The sequence below is a fragment of the Solanum dulcamara genome, chromosome 7 (genome assembly GCF_947179165.1).
Source record: "Solanum dulcamara chromosome 7, daSolDulc1.2, whole genome shotgun sequence".
NCBI lineage: Eukaryota > Viridiplantae > Streptophyta > Magnoliopsida > Solanales > Solanaceae > Solanum > Solanum dulcamara.
In genome coordinates, this window is record NC_077243.1 from 64,579,831 (window position 1) to 64,597,941 (window position 18,111).

Here is an 18,111-nt window from a genome sequence, read left to right on the forward strand (position 1 = left end):
AATATAATCAAGCAAATAAGATAATAATTTTAAATATTTTTCTTAACATTTTCGCGCATCGCTCAAATACATATACTAGTTGACATATATTAGTTGGATCTAAAATCACAAGACTTTACTCTACTAAAGTCTTGTTTTCTTCCTTACAAATTAAGAAGTTTGATCCACAATTGAAGGAAGAGAAGCAATACTAGGAGAAGAATTAGTCAAATCATTGATTTCTTACCTCTTAATAACTAAACAAAATCTCACCAAATTAACCTCTTTTTGAACATTTTACTATGTAAAAAAAACATTCCTATTTTTTCCCTTAACATTTTGATTAATGGGTGCTACAGAAGGAGATGAAAACACTCATGAATACATGACAAAGATCAAAAGGAAAGAACTTGGAATATCTTGCACATTGAACACAGAGGTAGGAGCTGTTTTAGCGGTGATTCGGCGTCCCCCTGAAGCAAATTTGCATTTCTACCATCCCCCTGAAGAAAATTATGATTCTCAAATATCACATTCATTGAAATCACTAAGATCACTCATTTTCAATCCACAACAAGAATGGCTAACAATAGATCCTATGATATACCTTTCGCCTTTTCTTGACGTTGTACAAAGTGATGATGTTCCTTCTGCAGCAACAGGGGTCGCTTTATCATCTATACTTAAGATCCTCAAGCTTGAAATTTTTTATCACAAAAGTCCAGGAGCAAGAGAAGCTATTAATTCAGCTGTCACTGCTGTCACGGGCTGTCGTTTGGAGAAAACTGATCCTGTCTTTGAAGATGCTGTTATGATGAAAATTTTACAGGCTTTGACAGCAATTATGGTACATCCTTCTTCTATTTTGCTCACGGATCAATCTGTTTGTACCGTTGTGAACACGTGTTTTCAAGTGGTTCAGCAGTCAGCTAACCGGAGTGATTTGCTTCAGCGTAGTGCTAGATATACAATGCATGAGCTGATACATGTAATATATCAGCGTTTGCCTGAAATAGAAGTGAAAGATTGGGAAGATTCGGAGTCAGATACCGAGGATGGGAACTTGGATTCGGGGTATGGGATTCGTTCTGCTGTTGATATTTTTCATTTCCTGTGCTCGTTGCTCAACGTAGTTGAAGTCATGGAGACTGATGGATCTCAAACTTCTGATGAAAATGTTCAGCTTTTTGCGTTGGTTTTGATCAATTCTGCTATAGAATTAAGTGGTGATAGCATAGGTAAGCATCCAAAGCTTTTGAGGATGATTCAAGATGACCTTTTCCACCATTTGGTTCATTATGGAACCTCCTCGAATCCACTCGTATCCTCCATGATTTGCAGCATTGTGTTAAATATTTATCACTTTCTTCGCAGGTTAGTAGTTCAGAGGCCATGATTGTTTCCTAAGTGTCAACTAGTCCATATTGAATGCCAAAATTGATTACATTTCATCTTCTGATCATATATTCAGGTCGGTTCGTCTTCAATTGGAAGCTTTTTTCTCGTTTGTGTTGCTTAAAGTGGCAAGCTTAGCGAATTCGCTCCAACTTCAAGAAGTAGCAATTGAAGGAATAATAAACTTTTGCAGACAACCAAGTTTTATAGTTGAAGTCTATGTGAATTATGATTGTAATCCCATATTCAAAAATGTTTTTGAGGAGATTGGAAAGTCTCTTTGTAGGCATGCGTTCCCTACTGGTGGATGTTTGACAAGTGTGCAAGTTCAAGCCTTTGAAGGCCTAGCAGTGATTATCCATAACATAGCTGATAACGTTGACAAGGACGATGATTCAACACCTTCTGGACCGTATCCAGTCGAGATAACCGAGTATAGACAATTCTGGGAAGAGAAGTCGAAAGAAGATGAAGAAGACTTAGAGAATTGGATCGATTATGTTAGAGTGAGAATGGCACAGAAAAGAAAGATACTAATAGCCGGGAATCACTTCAGTAGAGATGAAAAGAAGGGACTGGAGTACTTCAAGTTTTCCCTGTTGATCCCGGATCCTCCTGATCCGAAAGCCTATGCCATGTTTTTTCGGTATACACCAGGTCTAAACAAGATTGCAATTGGTGATTTTCTTGGTGATCCTGATGATTTCTACCTCAAAGTCCTTAAAGAATTCACGGAAACATTTGAGTTCATGGGGATGGTTCTGGACACTGCTTTGAGAACTTATCTAGAGACTTTTAGATTACCCGGGGAGTCGCAGAAAATCGAAAGAATCCTTGAAGCATTTGCTGAAAGGTTTTTCGATCAACAATCTTCAGAAATATTTGCGAGCAAAGATGCAGTGCACATCCTTTGTTATTCAGTAATCATGCTCAACACTGATCAGCATAACCCACAAGTGAAGAAGAAAATGACAGAAGATGAATTTATTAGAAACAATAGAGGGATAAATGGAGGACAAGATATTCCGAGGGAATATCTCTCGGAGCTTTTCCATTCCATTTCAGCCAATGCAATCACATCGTTCGATTCATCGGGTGCTCCTGTGGAAATGAACCCTAGCAGATGGATTCAGCTAATCAATAAATCAAAGAAGATGAAACCTTTCATATTCAGCAATTTTGATCGACGACTAGGACGAGACATGTTTGCCTCAATTGCTGGTCCCACTGTTGCTACACTTGCAACGATCTTCGAACAGTCTGACGAAGAAGAGATCCTTCATGAATGTGTTGAGGCTTTGTTTTCAATTGCTCGAATAACACAATATGGTCTTGAGGATACTCTAGACGAGCTTCTCTGCTCATTCTGCAAATTTACTACATTACTAAATCCTTATGCATCTTCAGAAGAAACGTTGTATGCATTCAGCAACGATCTGAAGCCAAGAATGGCAACTCTAGCAGTTTTCACCATTGCAAATGACTTCAAAAAGTCCATCAGGGGAGCTTGGAGAACCATTGTGGACTGTTTGCTGAAACTCAGAAAGTTAAAGCTGCTTCCACAATCTGTTGTTGAACCTGAAAATGCTTCAAACTCATCATCCAACCCTCCAGGAGTACATGAAAGATGTGCATCCGGGGTGGTTTTTCCTACTCAAGATATTAAATTTGGGAGCAAACCCCATAATTCTGGCATAATTGGACGATTTTCACATTTTTTGTCCATGGAAAGTGTAGAAGAATCCTTGAACCTGGGGGTAAGTGAGTTTGAACAGAACCTGAAAGTTATTCAGCAGTGCCGCATAGGGAGCATCTTTAGCAATAGCTCGAGTTTACCTGATGAACCGTTGCTGAATCTAGGCCGTTGTCTGATATTTGCTGCAGCTGGTAAAGGCCAAAAGTTCAGCACCCCAATTGAAGAGGAAGAAACTGTTGGCTTCTGTTGGGATTTAATTGTTAGCATTGCTTCATCCAATACTCACAGACTCTTGGTCTTTTGGCCTCATTACAATGAATATCTACTAAATGTTGCACAGTTTCCCCTATTTTCTCCCATACCGTTTGCAGAAAAGGGTATCATCGCCCTTATGAAGATTTGTCTCAAGCTCTTGTCTTCCTTTCACTCAGACAAAAGTCCAGAGGAACTCATGTTTAAATCAATAAATTTGATGTGGAAGCTGGAAAAGGAAATTCTTGATACTTGTTGTGACTTCTTAGTACAATCTGTCACCACAATCCTGACAGAGTATCCTGCCAATCTCCAATCTCAACTAGGATGGAAAACAGTCATGCATTTGCTATCCGTCACAGGGCGACATCCAGAAACCTATGAGCAAGGAGTTGAGGCCCTTATAAATTTAATGTCAGATAGTTTCCACATTTCAAGATTGAACTACCCGTATTGTATAGATTGTGCATTTGGCTTTGTCGCATTGAAAAACAGCCCTTTAGAAAAGAACATGAAGATCATGGATTTGATGTCAGATACTGTGAATTTGTTAGTACAGTGGTACAAAAGTGGGTATACAGATCCAGGGAGCTCCACGAGTATAAATAGTAGCGCAAGCAGTTGTTCTCTCGAAGAAAGTTCAAAAGCTCTTAGCTCTTCTAACTTAACAGTCACCTATTTTGCTAAACTAGGGGAAGCATTCAGGAAGACTAGCTTAGCCAGAAGAGAAGAGATAAGAAACCACGCGGTCATGTCTTTACAGAAAAGTTTTGCACTTGGCGAAGAGTTATATTTCACACCAGCCAACATCCTTAGCTGTTTCAACCTCATACTCTTTGCAATGGTTGATGATTTGCACGAGAAGATGTTGGAATACTCTAAAAGGGGGAATGCAGAAAGGGAGGCAAGAAGTATGGAAGGAACTCTTAAGCTATCGATGGAAGTTCTAACAGATGTCTATTTACAATTCTTGAAACCATTATCAGAAAGTCCTAGTTTTAGGGCCTTCTGGATGGGGATCTTGAGAAGAATGGATACATGCATGAAGGCTGATTTAGGAGAATGTGGTGAGTCTAAACTTCCAGATACTATCCCAGTATTGTTGAAGAAGATGGTTGTCACAATGAAGCAAAGGGAGATTTTAGTTCCTGGAGATGATGAGAACTTGTGGGAAATGACTCATGTTCAGATACAATGGATTGCTCCATCACTTACTGAAGAACTGTTTTCAGATGTTTGATCATAGTATTTATTGTGTCTCACACTAAATTAACATAGATTAGTTGTAAAGCATTTTTTTAAAATTAATGGGAAGCAATTTTATAGATTGAGGTTACAGTATATAGGAGAAAATAACACACACACACACACAAACAACAGAGACAAAAGACAGAAGTTTCTTCTTTGTTTTGATATAACATGTGATACAATGTTTAAACTAATTGAAATGAAGCTTTAAGTGTATACTCTTTCTCACTTCCTTCCTTTGTGATAATGAATGTTTATCTTTACATAATGAATGGTTCCTTAGTAGGTCTGGGAGTGGCAAGCCTGTACTTGGTCAAAATACATAGCACAAAATAAAAATTTGTGAGTCAAACAGTTTCTGAATAGCTTTGGATTGGCGCTTTCTGATCCATCCATCAAGTGTACAGAAAGACTTCTCGTACAAAAGTATTTTATTCATAAACTCATTTATGCTCTGAATTCTCTCTACAATTTCAACAATCTCCCACAATTTGAAAATAGCTAGCTGTTGGAAAACACAAGGCATCAGTGGAAGCATTCCAGAAACATACTTCTTACATAGAATAACAGACAGAACGAATCAGCTGGATATGTTGTGCATATATATGAGGGGCTATTCTACATGCTTCTGATGAAGTTTTAAGTACATGCTTCTGATGCAGTTTTAAGTGTAGGAAGCACCTGAATTGCTTGGAATTCAGTAAAACTTTATGAAAATTTTCTTACAGGAAATGAGAAACAACTTCATGTTGATGAAATCGTTGAGATTTCTACCAGAATTCGGTGTAGGGCTTGCGGTTTGGAGAAAAAAGGTGAGTGATCAGCACCCTTGAGATGAAAAACCCGTTCTGGTGGATTTTGGCTTATCATGTTCTGTTGTAAAGCTATTGGTATAGCATTATCTTCTGTTGTTTCTATGTAAAACCGTCTGATGGAACCATACTTGATGTCAGACAAAGAAAGCTTCTCAAGTACTGGAGAGAATGGAATTGGCCTCAATGAAACAGAAGCTAATGCGACGTCCTGAAAATAAGTCCATTAAAAAAATAAGAATATACAACATCAAATTCAAAAAAACCGTTTACTAGAGAAGAGTAGTTTAAGGAAGTAACATTAACTTTGTTGTCTACAGAAAATATTTCATACAGCATAACATACCTTAGCAGGACTATGGTTGAATAATAATTCTTTCACGAGTGATTTGTCCAGATCAATGGCAGTTGGTGGCTTGTCATTCCCATTTGCATAGATAAATATTTGAGACTCTCTCATAAGGTCATTTGACTTCGTCTGATATAGTTAATGAGTTTTTCGTTAACCACATGATAACTTCTATTTTACAATGACACAACTATCCGCCCCCTAAAAATCACATGACCTGTTAAGTGCATATAGTTGAAGAGAGGGAAGAGAACAACCTAATTATAGCTAGCTCGAGCAGAATGACATTATTCCACCCCGTGTTATATGGTACATGGAATGCAGGATAAGCAGGAAATGAAGAGTTAAAGATCCTCTAAAATCTAATCCACTTCATTCTAAATTAAAAGAGCAAAGAACTTCAGGCAATTCGAGAAGGATTGCAGGAATCGGTGAGGAGGGATAGACCCTTCCATGTCACCAAACTCCCTTTCTCCTCTCCAGAGAAGAGACTGGCAAATTATTTTCCAGTTAAGTCGTTTCCTTCCTTTTCATGCAAAAAATATTGTTTGCGTTGAGATGAACACAAAGATCACTCACAATTTTGCACAAGCTATAGCTGGTTAAAGTGTAATCATTCGCTAGAAGTGTATAACCCCACAGGGATCAACAGAAAGGACCTTGAAGTACATGTCAGACAAAAAACTGCAAAGCATAAAAATGCATGAATCGAAGAGATTCTGTATTTCCAAAAAGAAACTCAAATTTCTTAATGTATGGATTGAGGCATCGATGTCTTCACGGGCGAAACTCTGATGCTGCTAACATCAAATGCCAGAACAAGGTAACCGCTGATCTTCACTTTACAAGAAGGAAGTATAGAATGGGTAGATCAGTGAAGATTCAGGAAGAATGAAGCAATAGATAAAATTTACCTTTTCTGAGAAGATATCGAGGGCACTTTGTCCACTAGTGAGCATTGTTGCAGCAACAAATACAGCTTTTGAAACTTTAAAGGGATAGAGCTCCATCGCGAATGATATGCAAGCTCCACCAAAATCATGTCCTACCAAAATCACCTACATGGTTGAAGAAAGATTACAAAATTTAAACACACTAGAAGAGGAAAAGTGGATATCAAGATGCACGTTTCAAACTCCAGGAACCGTTGGAAAATTTAAGCATATATATAATCTCCAAGTATGACAAAACTAGATCAAAGCCTCCTGCAGTGACCCTAATTGCACTAAATTGTGAGGAAGAAGAAAAAAATCCAAGCCCCCGTTATATTATTAAGCAACTTCGTCAATCTGCATAAAACAAGACAGCAGCCTAATGTAAGAACTAGCATTTTGTTCCTTTGTTTTCTTTTCTTGAGGAGAGGTGGAGACACACTCATGACGAGTAGCTATACCATCAAGAATGAGCAGGATATTCTCTTAATCACTATAGACAATGAATAAGAATGTTAATTCGCATATTCAGGTGCCACAATTTTTGATAAATTAACTTGGGGAGCGGAGGCGGGGGGGGGGGGGGGGGGGACTTAGTGTGAAAAAATGATGCTTATTGAAGATGCTGAACTTCTTATGAACACTTTTAACCAGTCAATCTCCCGGATTTGGAAGAAGATCTTTTACTGGGCTTCAACACCGTCACAATTTCCATAAGAATGGAAGATAAGAAGAAAAACATGTGATCTTTGTAATACCTTAATTGAATCAGTCAAGATCAAATCTGTTTGTCAAAGTGCTTCTCCGATTGCTCAAGACATCTCTTTTCAACCAAGGAACAAAACAAGATCTTTCATTCCATATTTAATGAAAAAAGGGGTGGAGGGGATCCGTATATGTTGTTCAGGTAGATAAGAAGGCCAGTGCAGAAATTGCTAGAACTGAATGCGGAAAGTATGGGAAAACATCTCGTAATGTATTTAACCAGAAAATAGACTATGCTCCTGTGGAAGTATCTACTTGTTACGGAATCTCAGGTGTAAATATAACAAACTGGAATCAGAGAAAAGAGAAGTAGTGGAGAACTAACCTTCTCTCCATCGGCAAGCTTTTCAAGAAAACCAGTGAGTGGCTTTGCATATTGCGATAGGCTGGTGATGCTATTTGTGTCGAAAGAATGAACGCCTGAACCAGTTAAATCCACTGCAGTAACCTTAAATCCTACCTCTTCTAAAAGTGCAATGGTTTTATACCAACACCAGGCTCCAAATCCACCACCATGGACAAGGACAAAGTGATTTGTCTCTAAATCATCGATCGTTAATACCTGTCCATTCTATATAAAAATCTATTTAGCATGAAAATGGAGGATCAAATATAGTCAAAAGTCACAATACAGAAGGTGCTTTCTTTACTAATAGAGCAGAAATGAGACCTCTTGATTTATCTGTCAAAAAACCACAATAAACAAAGTAAAAGAAGCTATATTACAGAAATATATTACTATGAGGAAGCTAGTATCAGTCAATACTTTCCATTATTAGCCAATTGAGGACAATATACTGTTCTATAGATACTCAAAAGAAAAATTTAGATTACTCTCTTTGTATCAATTTATATAAGTGTTTGAGAGGTACAAAGTCAAAAAATCATTTGAACTTATGTATTGTATAGTGGTGAAGGAAAAAAATGAAAATGCAATGGTTGAATAGATAGTCTAAAAGAGAAAACATCACATCAAAATTTGCGGTAGGGATAAAATATTTTTATTTTTTTAATGGTTAGTAAAAAAATTTGGAAAATATTTCTTTGGAAAAATAATCTCGGAAAAATGATTTTGCTAGTAGAAGTAGAAAAAATAAGTTGAACAAGTAGCATTCCTCATTGATTTTTTCCTCCCCATAGTATTTGTCATATAAATATTTTTAGATTTTTTTTTTCCTTACTGACTGAACACAAAAATAAAAATGAGTAGATAGTAGTGGTACCTTGTTAACAAGCTGGTGAGGGTGAAGCAGAGGATCAGTAATTGATCGAGACCTAGAACTGGAGCTACGTGCCAGTGCTTGCTGATTCTTCTTATTAGACTTACAATTCGAATACCGCAGCGACGTTGAACGATCAAACGGAACACTGCTACCGTTTTGCTGCAACCGTTGCTGAAAGAGAATCGCAGCTGCCAGTGCTCGATCCTCAGCGAAACAATCTTCCTTTCTCGACGAACGAAATCTACACCATCGGTTACTTGGACTCGCCAATGATTGGTTCGTTAAACGCTTCAATGGCCTCTTCTTCACAGAGAAACACAACCCCATTCTCCACGATTTTCACATGTATTTAAATACGTAGATGATGAGAAATGGAGTTAACACTTAAAGAGTAGAAGGAGATGAAGGTGATTAAAGGGAGGGTGACAAACCGGCGGATCGAGTACGAATCAAAAATAAATATATTCGACTAGACTCATATAGGAGAAGCCAATAGTTAGATGATGAGAAATGGAGTAAGCGTTAGGAGTACAAGGTTTACTACACTTGCTTAGAAACGCTTGTTATCCTGATGATTATATAAAAAAAAATGTGAAAATGGACCCATTTTTTGACATTATTACCAAAGTAACCTGATTTTTAATGATATTTACTCAAAATCAATGGGGCAACTTGATGACTAAAATTTATCATAACGAACCAATAAAATATTGATATATGTGCAAAATTAATTGCACTTGACTTGAATACTTGGACCGAAAAGTTGACTCAAAAATAATTACATCTGTTATATTTCATATTAAGTGGTATTTTAAATGTGGATATAATTCTTTAAGCGCGAATTTAAAAAGACTCAAGAGGTGTCAAATGATACTGATTCCTCAAAAATATTTACTAAATAGGTATATATATAATTAAAAAGCGATAGCAAACGTAGAGTTTGATCCTAAATAGCCTCATTTTGATATCCTTTGGTGCTTTGTATAAAAGAAAATATTTAGAACTTTTATTTTTAATGAGGTTATTTTGAAGACATGTCAAAAAAAAAACATTCATTGAGAAAAAGTTATAATATTTTATTTATGAGAATAAGTATAATAGTATAGTGAATTATGTTTTATTTATATAGTTTTTTAATATGATATTATCTTATTTTATTTATTATTTTCCGGTAACACCACGAAAAATCTTGTGTACGCCATTATTCTTCTTCTATCTCATGTTCCGTGTTCACCGTACTATAAATGGTAATTTCAAATTATTTATCAATTTACATCAGTTGAAGAAGCAAAACAAGTTAGTTCAACTTATAATTATAAACATACAATTGTAATTTTTCTTTTACCATATAAAATTATACAAAAGCCATTAATTAACTTTTTAATAAGTATGAATAAAACATAGAAAATATTGTTAGTGTCACAATCAAAGTACTATTATGAAACAAGATGGTGCGGAGATTTGGGGGATATGTTGGCACAGAAGAGAAATTTATGGGCAAAAGGAGAAGCTATGCAGTTACCAAACACTTTGCTATGTGATTTCTCACCAATTTTGATCACATAAAATAAGATTAAAGAAGTAATTGCTTTTAGAAATGAAGAGGTGATCGAATAAAGTTAGGTGTAATGGAAATTTGGAAAACTTACATAAATATACTATATTAAAAAAATATTTATCATTTTTAGCAATAATATTTTTTTCACTCAAAACTTATAATATATTTATAATATTTTTTTAATACATATTATCGAGAATAATTTATAAAACTCATATAATACAAGTTTTATTCATGGATAATATATTTATTACACACTCTAATACACTTATAATATATTGTACAATATATTTTAAAACACTTATAATACATTTATATTGCATGCATAATTCACTTTTAATACATGAAAGATATATATTATAATATTACTTTGTATTGCTATAGAGGATAATAAATAAAAAAATATCAATAAAATCAATAATTATTTATTAAAAAGTGTCCATCTAGATAATTTTTCCTCGAAAGTTTACCCCTTACTCAGAAGGCATCAATGTCATCCACTATTACTATTTTCTGTACTGATTAATATATATGTCATAAAATATGTACCTAAGTATACTTGGTAGGTACATCATAGATGAAATGACTTTATCGATCACTTGTTTTGATAGTTAATGTAATTAATTGGTTCCAACTACTATGGAAATGCTATTTATATCCTTAAAAGAGATTGTTTTTCACTCGATATTCGATATTTTTATTGAAATTTGATTAAATCTAGATTTGCACATTATAAGGCTTATTTCTGAAGGCGGTGCTTTCAACAAGATTTTTTTCTTTCCATAGTGTTCAAACTGAGACCTCAGATTAAGAGCGGAGAAATTCTAATCATTCCATCATAATTTATATTGATTAAAAATAATTATGTTGATTGGATGGTAATTATCTTGTGTAATAGCCGGATACGTATTTTCATAAGGATTGATGTAACACCTCAAAAATTTTCGCCAAGATCCGAACCATTCTTCATATGTGTATTGACTTGAACTCGATGAATTCTAATTGTATATAAGAGTTAGGATCAATTCCTAAGTATTTAAAGTGCATTAGGTGTGGTTTAGGGTCATAAGAGATTCCTAACACCAAGCCCACTACAAAGAATTTCTATCGGCTAAGTTTTTGTATGAGTCCGTATAAGGGTCAACTTCAAACAATCATATTTCCTAGCATATAATGAATTAGATGTCCCTTGACCAAAGAAAGATAGAGATAGGGTGCATCGAAGAAATTAAATAAAAGGTCTTTGAGTCTTCTTCCCAATGCCATCAAGATTGTATTTTTTGGAGTTTAGAGTAAGAAGTTATGTCCAGTTAACCAGAAGGGTACGCGACTAATCCACATCGCGGACTTGGCCAATCTTTGTTCAACTTAAAACTTCAGAAAAAAATAAATTATGGGGGAACAACTCGCGATACGGACTTTTTCCACCCTAGTTCAATTTTTTGTCTGTTTTCAATTTTGTGAGGGGCTTTTTGGTCTTTTCCCCGCCTTTCCCAACCTAACCCACTACATTTTGGGACAAAAATCCGCCCCTTACCAGCTTAGATTCAAGATCTACAAGCTAGATCCTTAATTTTCGGTGAGATAATCTTCATTTCAGGTATGTAAGGCTACTCATAACGTTGGATTGAGTTCATCCTCGTGTCCTAGTTCTTAAATTTTGTTATTTTGGATATGAGTATTTTGAGTATAAACGAGTTGAGCATTATCACATTAAAATATTTATTTTGAGATTGAGTTGAGGAGATAAAGTTATGTTTTAAATACATTCATTGAGTTAAAATTGTATCAAATTTAAAGAGAAGAGGTGAGTTGCAATGAGTTGAGTTTTGAGCTAAGTCTAAAAGAGACTAAATGATTATTTTAAATATTTACTCACTTGATGTATATGAGCATAATAAAGTATTTTGGAAGTAGTATTGAGCACCGATATGGGGTGAGCCCATATACTACGTAACCAGCGTAGGATAGAGGCTATGCCTCTAAGTCCCAAAATGATGGACTTGATTGAGTATGGATCCAGTGAGTTGAGCGTCCCTTACCCTGGCAAGGTATTGGACGGCTGTGGCAACGGCATTGCAAAGCGTTGTATCATCACTAACTCATAAGTGATAGTTGTTGGTTATAAAAACTCCCTAAAAATGAATGGTTGATTTGGTTGAGTTGCATACTATTGAGTCCATTTTCAAAGCACTGTTTAATTTTAAACTACATGTTTATTGAGTTAAGTTGAGTATTCTCAAAGTTGAGTTGAGTATTTTTTGGGTTGAGTCCTTTGAGTTGAGGTTGAGTATTATTGATTGTATTTTCCTCTCATATATTTTACATACTCGTACATTCCATGTACTGATGCCTTTTGGCCTGTATCATTTTTTGATGCAGATACAGGTGCTAGAGGTCATCAACAGGCGTTGCTTTGAAGATCTATTCCCTTCCTGATAGTGGTGAGATCTTCTTGCTTTCAGAGGAATTATATTTATTTCATTCGTTGCTTATGAGTAGTTTCTTTAATATAGACGTGGGCTTGTCTTGGTACCTTCTTGTTAGTGATAGAGACTTCGTAGACATAGATTGAGTAGATTGGAGTTGAGTTCCTTTTGAGTTTGTTTTATGAAAACTATTTCTTATGAGATTGAGTTAACTTTTAAGATTATTTAATTTCAAATTATTCCTTTATTGAGTATTGACTGGTTCTCCCACTTGAAAGTCTCCTTGTTATTGGATTGAGGCTTCCGATGAATGATTGAAAGAGTAATCTGACCAAGTTGTTCCTTGGGGCCAACAATGGTCTCCGAGTGCCGGCCATGCCTAGAATACCCTCTCAAGGCATGAAAAATTTGGTATCAGAGCACAAAGTTCAAGTGTCCTAGAGTGTCTATGAAGTCGTGTCTAGTAGAGTCTTGCTTATGGGTGTGTTGTGCACTACACTTATGATCGAGAGGTTATGTGACATTAGGAATTACTTCACTTCTTTCATATTCTGAGTTTGTGCAATAGAGTTTAAATCTATAAAAGCCCCTTTCTAATTTGTGCGTTTACACGTTGCAGATCATGCCTCCTAAGTGTACCGCTAGCTAGAGGAAGCCGTCAGTACTGAGGTTCTGTAGTCCGAGATACTAAGATGCCTTAAATGCCTACTACTCAGCCCGCTTCTAACTTAGAGGAAGATTTAAGGGGAGCTATTGCCTTGCTCACTTAGTTGATAACTGCCTAGAGTGGTAGCCAGAGTTAACCAGCTCCTAACTCTCTCTCTCAAGAGCCATCAGCTTCTGCAAGGATTAGAGATTTCTTGAGGATGAACCCACCAGTCTACACGGGATCTAAGATTGAGGAGGACCCCCAGAACTTCATTGATGAGATGTGGAAGATTCTGAAAGCGATGCATACTACTAAGATTAAGGGAGTTGAGTTGGTTTCTTACTAGCTCAAGGATGTAGAAAATATTTGGTATAACTAGTAGGAAGAAGGTAGATGTGAGGATGCTAATCCTGCGGTTTGGGATGAATTTGAGAGTGCTTTCCTTGATCATTTCTTTCCAAGAGAATTGAGGGAGTCCATTGTTGAGGAGTTCATGAACCTGAAACAAGAGGGAATGATAGTGAAAGAGTATGGTCTTAAGTTCATCCAACTGTCCAGATATGCTCTGGAGATGATCCCATCTAAGATGAGAAAGTTTGTCTCCAGCTTGGGCAAACATGAGAAGAAGGAGTGTAAGGCCTCATTATTGATTTCTGACATGGATATTTCCAGGCTTATGGTGTATGCTCAGCAGGTAGATGATGATAAGAAGAAAGACAGAGAAGAGCACTTGAGCAAGAAGGCCAAATCAGCTGGCATGAGAATGACCGAAAATAAGGTAAAGAAAACAGGTCATTCTTTCAGAAAAGGTCATCTAAATATGCTCCATCATCAGTGAGTGCACCTGCACCCAGCTATTAGTATGATAAAAAATCCCATAGTTACCTAAATTTCATAGCTTGGGGTTTCTAATCCCAAGAAAGTGTGTCTCAAGGTCCGAAGAGGAAGCCGCCCTATAGCAAATGTGGTAGACTCTATTTGAGAGAATGTATAGAGGGAGTTAATGGTTATTATAAATGTGGTAAGATGGGTCATTTTCAGAGAGAATGCTGATGTGGGGCGACAAAGCCCAATCTTCTACCACAGCACCACCAGGTCAAGGTAATCATAGAAGTACTACTTCAGGAATAGGCGGGGGTACAAATTATTTTTATGGTATGGCTAATCACCAGGATTAGGAGAACACGCCAGATGTTGTCATTGGTATGCTTTGAGTCTTTTTTTTCAATTGTTATACTTTACTTGATCCGGGTGCCACTTTGTCATTTGTTACTTCGTTCCTATTGTTAATGAGTTTCTCGAGTTGTTTATTGATGATTTTCCTGGAGTCCCTCTTGAAAGGGAGATCGACTTTGGGATTGATATTCTGCCTGATAAATAACTTATCTATATTACGCTATATAGAATGGCTTCTGCTGAGTTGAAAGAGCAGTTGAAAGATCTCTTAGATAAGGAATTCATTAGGCCAAGTGTCTCACCTTAGGGCGCTCTTATCCTATTCATGCGAAAGAAGGATGGATCATTGAGAATGTGCATTGACTATCATCAGTTGAGCAAGGTCACCTTTAAAAATAAGTATCCTCTTTCCAGGATAGATGATTTATTTGACCAACTTCAGGAAGCTACTTGTTTCTCAAAGGTAGACCTCAGATCAGGATATCATCAATTGAAGGTGAGAGAGTGTGACATTCCAAAAACAACTTTTCGAATGCGATATGGTCACTTTGAATTTATTGTTATGTCCTTTAGATTTACTAACGCTCTTACAGCATTTATGGACTTGATAAATTGAGTGTTCAAGAGTATTTAGATATGTTCGTGATTGTGCTTATTGATGACATATTGATCTACTCCAAAAGTGAGGAGGAACATGTTAATCATCTCAGGATTGTCCTTCAAACTCTCAAGGATAGAGAGTTGTATGCTAAGTTTTCAAAATGTGAATTTTGGCTTGATTCTATGGCATTTTTAGGCCATATCATATCTGGTGAGGGTATACAAGTTAATTCGCAGAAGATTGAAGTGGTAAAGAACTGGACTAGACCCACATTCCCGACCGACATAAGAAATTTCTTGGATTTGGCTGGTTTCTATAAAAGGTTCATAGAGGAATTCTTCTCTATATCATCTCCATTGACTAAGCTGACTTAGAAGAAGGCTAAGTTTCAATGGTCAAACGCTTGTGAGAATAGTTTTCAAGAGTTGAAAACCCAATTGACTACTGCTCCAGTTTTGTATCTACCTAAGGGAATTGATGGTTTTGTGATCTATTATGATGCGTACAGAGCTAGATTGGGTTGTGTATTGATGTAGAAATATAAGGTTATTGCATATGCTTCCAGCAGCTTAAGATTCATGAGATGAACTATCCGACTCATGACCTTGAGTTGGCAGCCATAGTATTCTCTCTCAAGATTTGGCGTCATTATCTCTATGGAGTATATGTTGATGTGTTTACTAATCACAAGAGCCTTCAGTATGTGTTTACTCAGAAAGATCTGAACCTGAGGCAGAGGAGATGGCTTGAGCTGCTTAAGGAATATGATATGAGCATTCTTTATCACCCAGTTAAAGCTAATGTTGTTACTAATGCTCTTAGTAGATTATAGATGGGGAGCACTGCCCATATAGAGGAGGGGAAGAAAGAGTTAGCCAAACAGGTGCATAGACTTGCACATTTAGGAGTTCAACTCATTGACTCTAGTGAAGGTAGTGCTATTATTCAGAATGGGGTTGAATCATCTCTAGTTGCTAAGGTGAAAGAAAAGCAAGATCAAGATCCCATTCTCCTCCAATTAAAAGATGATGTTCACAAGAAGAAAGTAATGGCTTTTTCCAAAGGGAGATATAGAGTGTTGAGATATTAAGGCAGATTGTGTATTCCAAGTGTTGATGAAATTCAAGATAGAAACATGGTAGAGGCCCATAGCTCTAAGTATTCCATCCACCCAGGCTCTACAAAGATGTACCATGACTTGAGAGAAATATATTGGTGGAGTAGAATGAAGGATATATAGCAGAGTTTGTGTCCAAATGCCTAAACTGCCAAGAAGTCAAAGTTGAACATCAAAGGCCTTGTGGAGTGGCTCAGAACATTGACATTCCAGAATGGAAGTGGGAGATGATCAACATGAACTTCATAACCACTTTGCCGTGATCCCGCATACAACATGGATCTATTTGGGTGATCGTGGATAGGATGACCAAATTAACCCACTTCTTACCTATTAAGACTATAGACACCGTAGAGGACTATGCCAGATTGTATCTTCGAGAGATTGTTAGACTTCATGGAGTTCCTTTGTCTATCATCTCAGATAAGGAGCTTAGTTTACTTTCAATTTTGGAAATCGTTCCACAAATGTTTAGGATCGAAGGTATGTGAGTTCAAGGTGATGTCGACAGTAATGGACAAACTATAGAATATTATAGTGTCATTCAAGAGATTATTGAATTAAGATATTAAGGTTGGCCTAAAAAAATAGTATTATTTCGGTGTAAGTGGCTTGCCCCATCACAGAGAGGCACAAGGGTGGACCAACAACATAATATATTTGAAGTTAAGCACACCAGACAATATGGAAGTAATAATCCTTTTATTATTTCCCAAAATGCTAAACAAATCTATTACGCTCCTTATCCATTGCGTAGAGATAAGGCTGATTGGTGGGTTGTTAGTAAGACAAAGCCTGTGGGAAGAATTGAAATTGAGAATGTATTAGATGTGGCGTACCAAAATGATGCTGCACTTGTTCAATAATAAGTTGATGTTGAGTTGGAAACCACATTAGAACATCCTCAACACATACTAGAAGAGTAAATGAGGAATATGAATCATTTGAGGAGGAGGAATGGAATGACAATGAATATGAAACAACTGAGGAGGAGGAATAGAAAGAAGGAATAGAGTGGTAGATTAAAACTAGTAATTTATTTAATTTATGTTTTTTATATAATGTATTGTTACTTTACATGTAGATGTCATCTGGTGATGGTGATAGATCCCGGGATCATCTTAGGGTTAGCTATTCTAGTAGGAGTACAAAGAAGTCTAGGAGATCTGTTGATCCTGAAGATATCTAGGACATATTTCTTCAGTGCCGAAGATGCAGCGCCAAAGATGCAGCTCCGCCGAGCTAGTCCTATACATATTCATGTTGTGCCTTTTGGGACTATGGATCCTTTAGTTTACCATAGTTAGTTCCGTAGACCACGCGATGCTTTTTATTCTTCACATATCCGATATACTTCATATGATCAAACCTATCATCTACCCACAAAGGTTATTGCTCGACCCCAGAGAGTAGCATCTTCATCTACTCCATCTCCCACATCTCAGTCACCTCACATATCTACTCTGAGACTTAGAGATTCTAGTGTTGAGACTGATACTCCTACAGCATCAGCTTCACTTTTTTTCTGCTAATAGATCAGTGGCAGCACATGATGTGCCTGGGTTAGCTCTTGAGCAAAGGGACAGACTTGGAAGAGTCATGATTGAGGCTGATAGATCCTCGTAAGTTTAATATTTTATTTATTTATTTTTGCTACATTAATAAATTATTCATGAACTAATTACATATTTATTATGTGTCTTGTAGGTGACATCCCTCGAAGGAGGCTGCTAGGGCTTTTCAGGAGAGTGTTAGGAGGCTATATACTGAGCCCTATCACTCTTGGCGGGAGATTCCAACCAGTATCCGACAAGCGATGTTTAATGAATTTAAGGTATATATATGTTTAAATCTATTTTTTTAAGTTACGTTTAATATTTTTACTATATTTACTTAACTAATTTTTTAATGTTATTCATTTTTTTAGACT

At 36.5% G+C, this 18,111-nt stretch overlaps 2 protein-coding genes across 3 annotated transcripts; one reads left to right on the forward strand and one right to left on the reverse strand.

Moving 5' to 3' along the window:
• The first annotated feature begins 325 nt into the window (after positions 1-325).
• On the forward strand, positions 326-4,562 carry LOC129894804 (ARF guanine-nucleotide exchange factor GNL2). The gene is made up of 2 exons (XM_055970436.1): positions 326-1,353; positions 1,451-4,562. Exons 1-2 carry the CDS (start codon positions 326-328, stop codon positions 4,560-4,562), a joined length of 4,140 nt encoding a protein of 1,379 aa, XP_055826411.1.
• Positions 4,563-4,707: 145 nt separating this feature from the next.
• Positions 4,708-9,184, reverse strand: LOC129896671 (putative methylesterase 11, chloroplastic). 2 transcript variants are annotated; one of them, XM_055972610.1, is made up of 5 exons: positions 8,652-9,184; positions 7,754-7,990; positions 6,646-6,789; positions 5,729-5,860; positions 4,708-5,593 (listed from the first exon to the last, which is right to left on the reverse strand). In XM_055972610.1, exons 1-5 carry the CDS (start codon positions 8,976-8,978, stop codon positions 5,315-5,317), a joined length of 1,119 nt encoding a protein of 372 aa, XP_055828585.1. In that variant the 5' UTR covers positions 8,979-9,184; the 3' UTR covers positions 4,708-5,314. The 2 variants fall into 2 exon arrangements, with proteins under 2 accessions (XP_055828585.1, XP_055828584.1); XM_055972609.1 differs by having other exon boundaries at positions 7,754-7,999.
• Between the last annotated feature and the right edge of the window lie 8,927 nt (positions 9,185-18,111).

What these genes read in the sequence shown, in the direction of transcription:
- LOC129894804 (XM_055970436.1), top strand. Translation starts at nt 326, where the DNA reads ATGGGTGCTACAGAAGGAGATGAAAACACTCATGAATACATGACAAAG. An exon ending in ATTTATCACTTTCTTCGCAG is followed by an intron (nt 1,354 to 1,450) that starts GTTAGTAGTTCA and finishes TCATATATTCAG; the next exon opens with GTCGGTTCGTCTTCAATTGG.
- LOC129896671 (XM_055972609.1), bottom strand. Translation starts at nt 8,978, where the DNA reads ATGGGGTTGTGTTTCTCTGTGAAGAAGAGGCCATTGAAGCGTTTAACG. An exon ending in AGCTTGCCGATGGAGAGAAG is followed by an intron (nt 6,790 to 7,753) that starts GTTAGTTCTCCA and finishes TCAACCATGTAG; the next exon opens with GTGATTTTGGTAGGACATGA. An exon ending in TCAACCATAGTCCTGCTAAG is followed by an intron (nt 5,594 to 5,728) that starts GTATGTTATGCT and finishes ACTTATTTTCAG; the next exon opens with GACGTCGCATTAGCTTCTGT.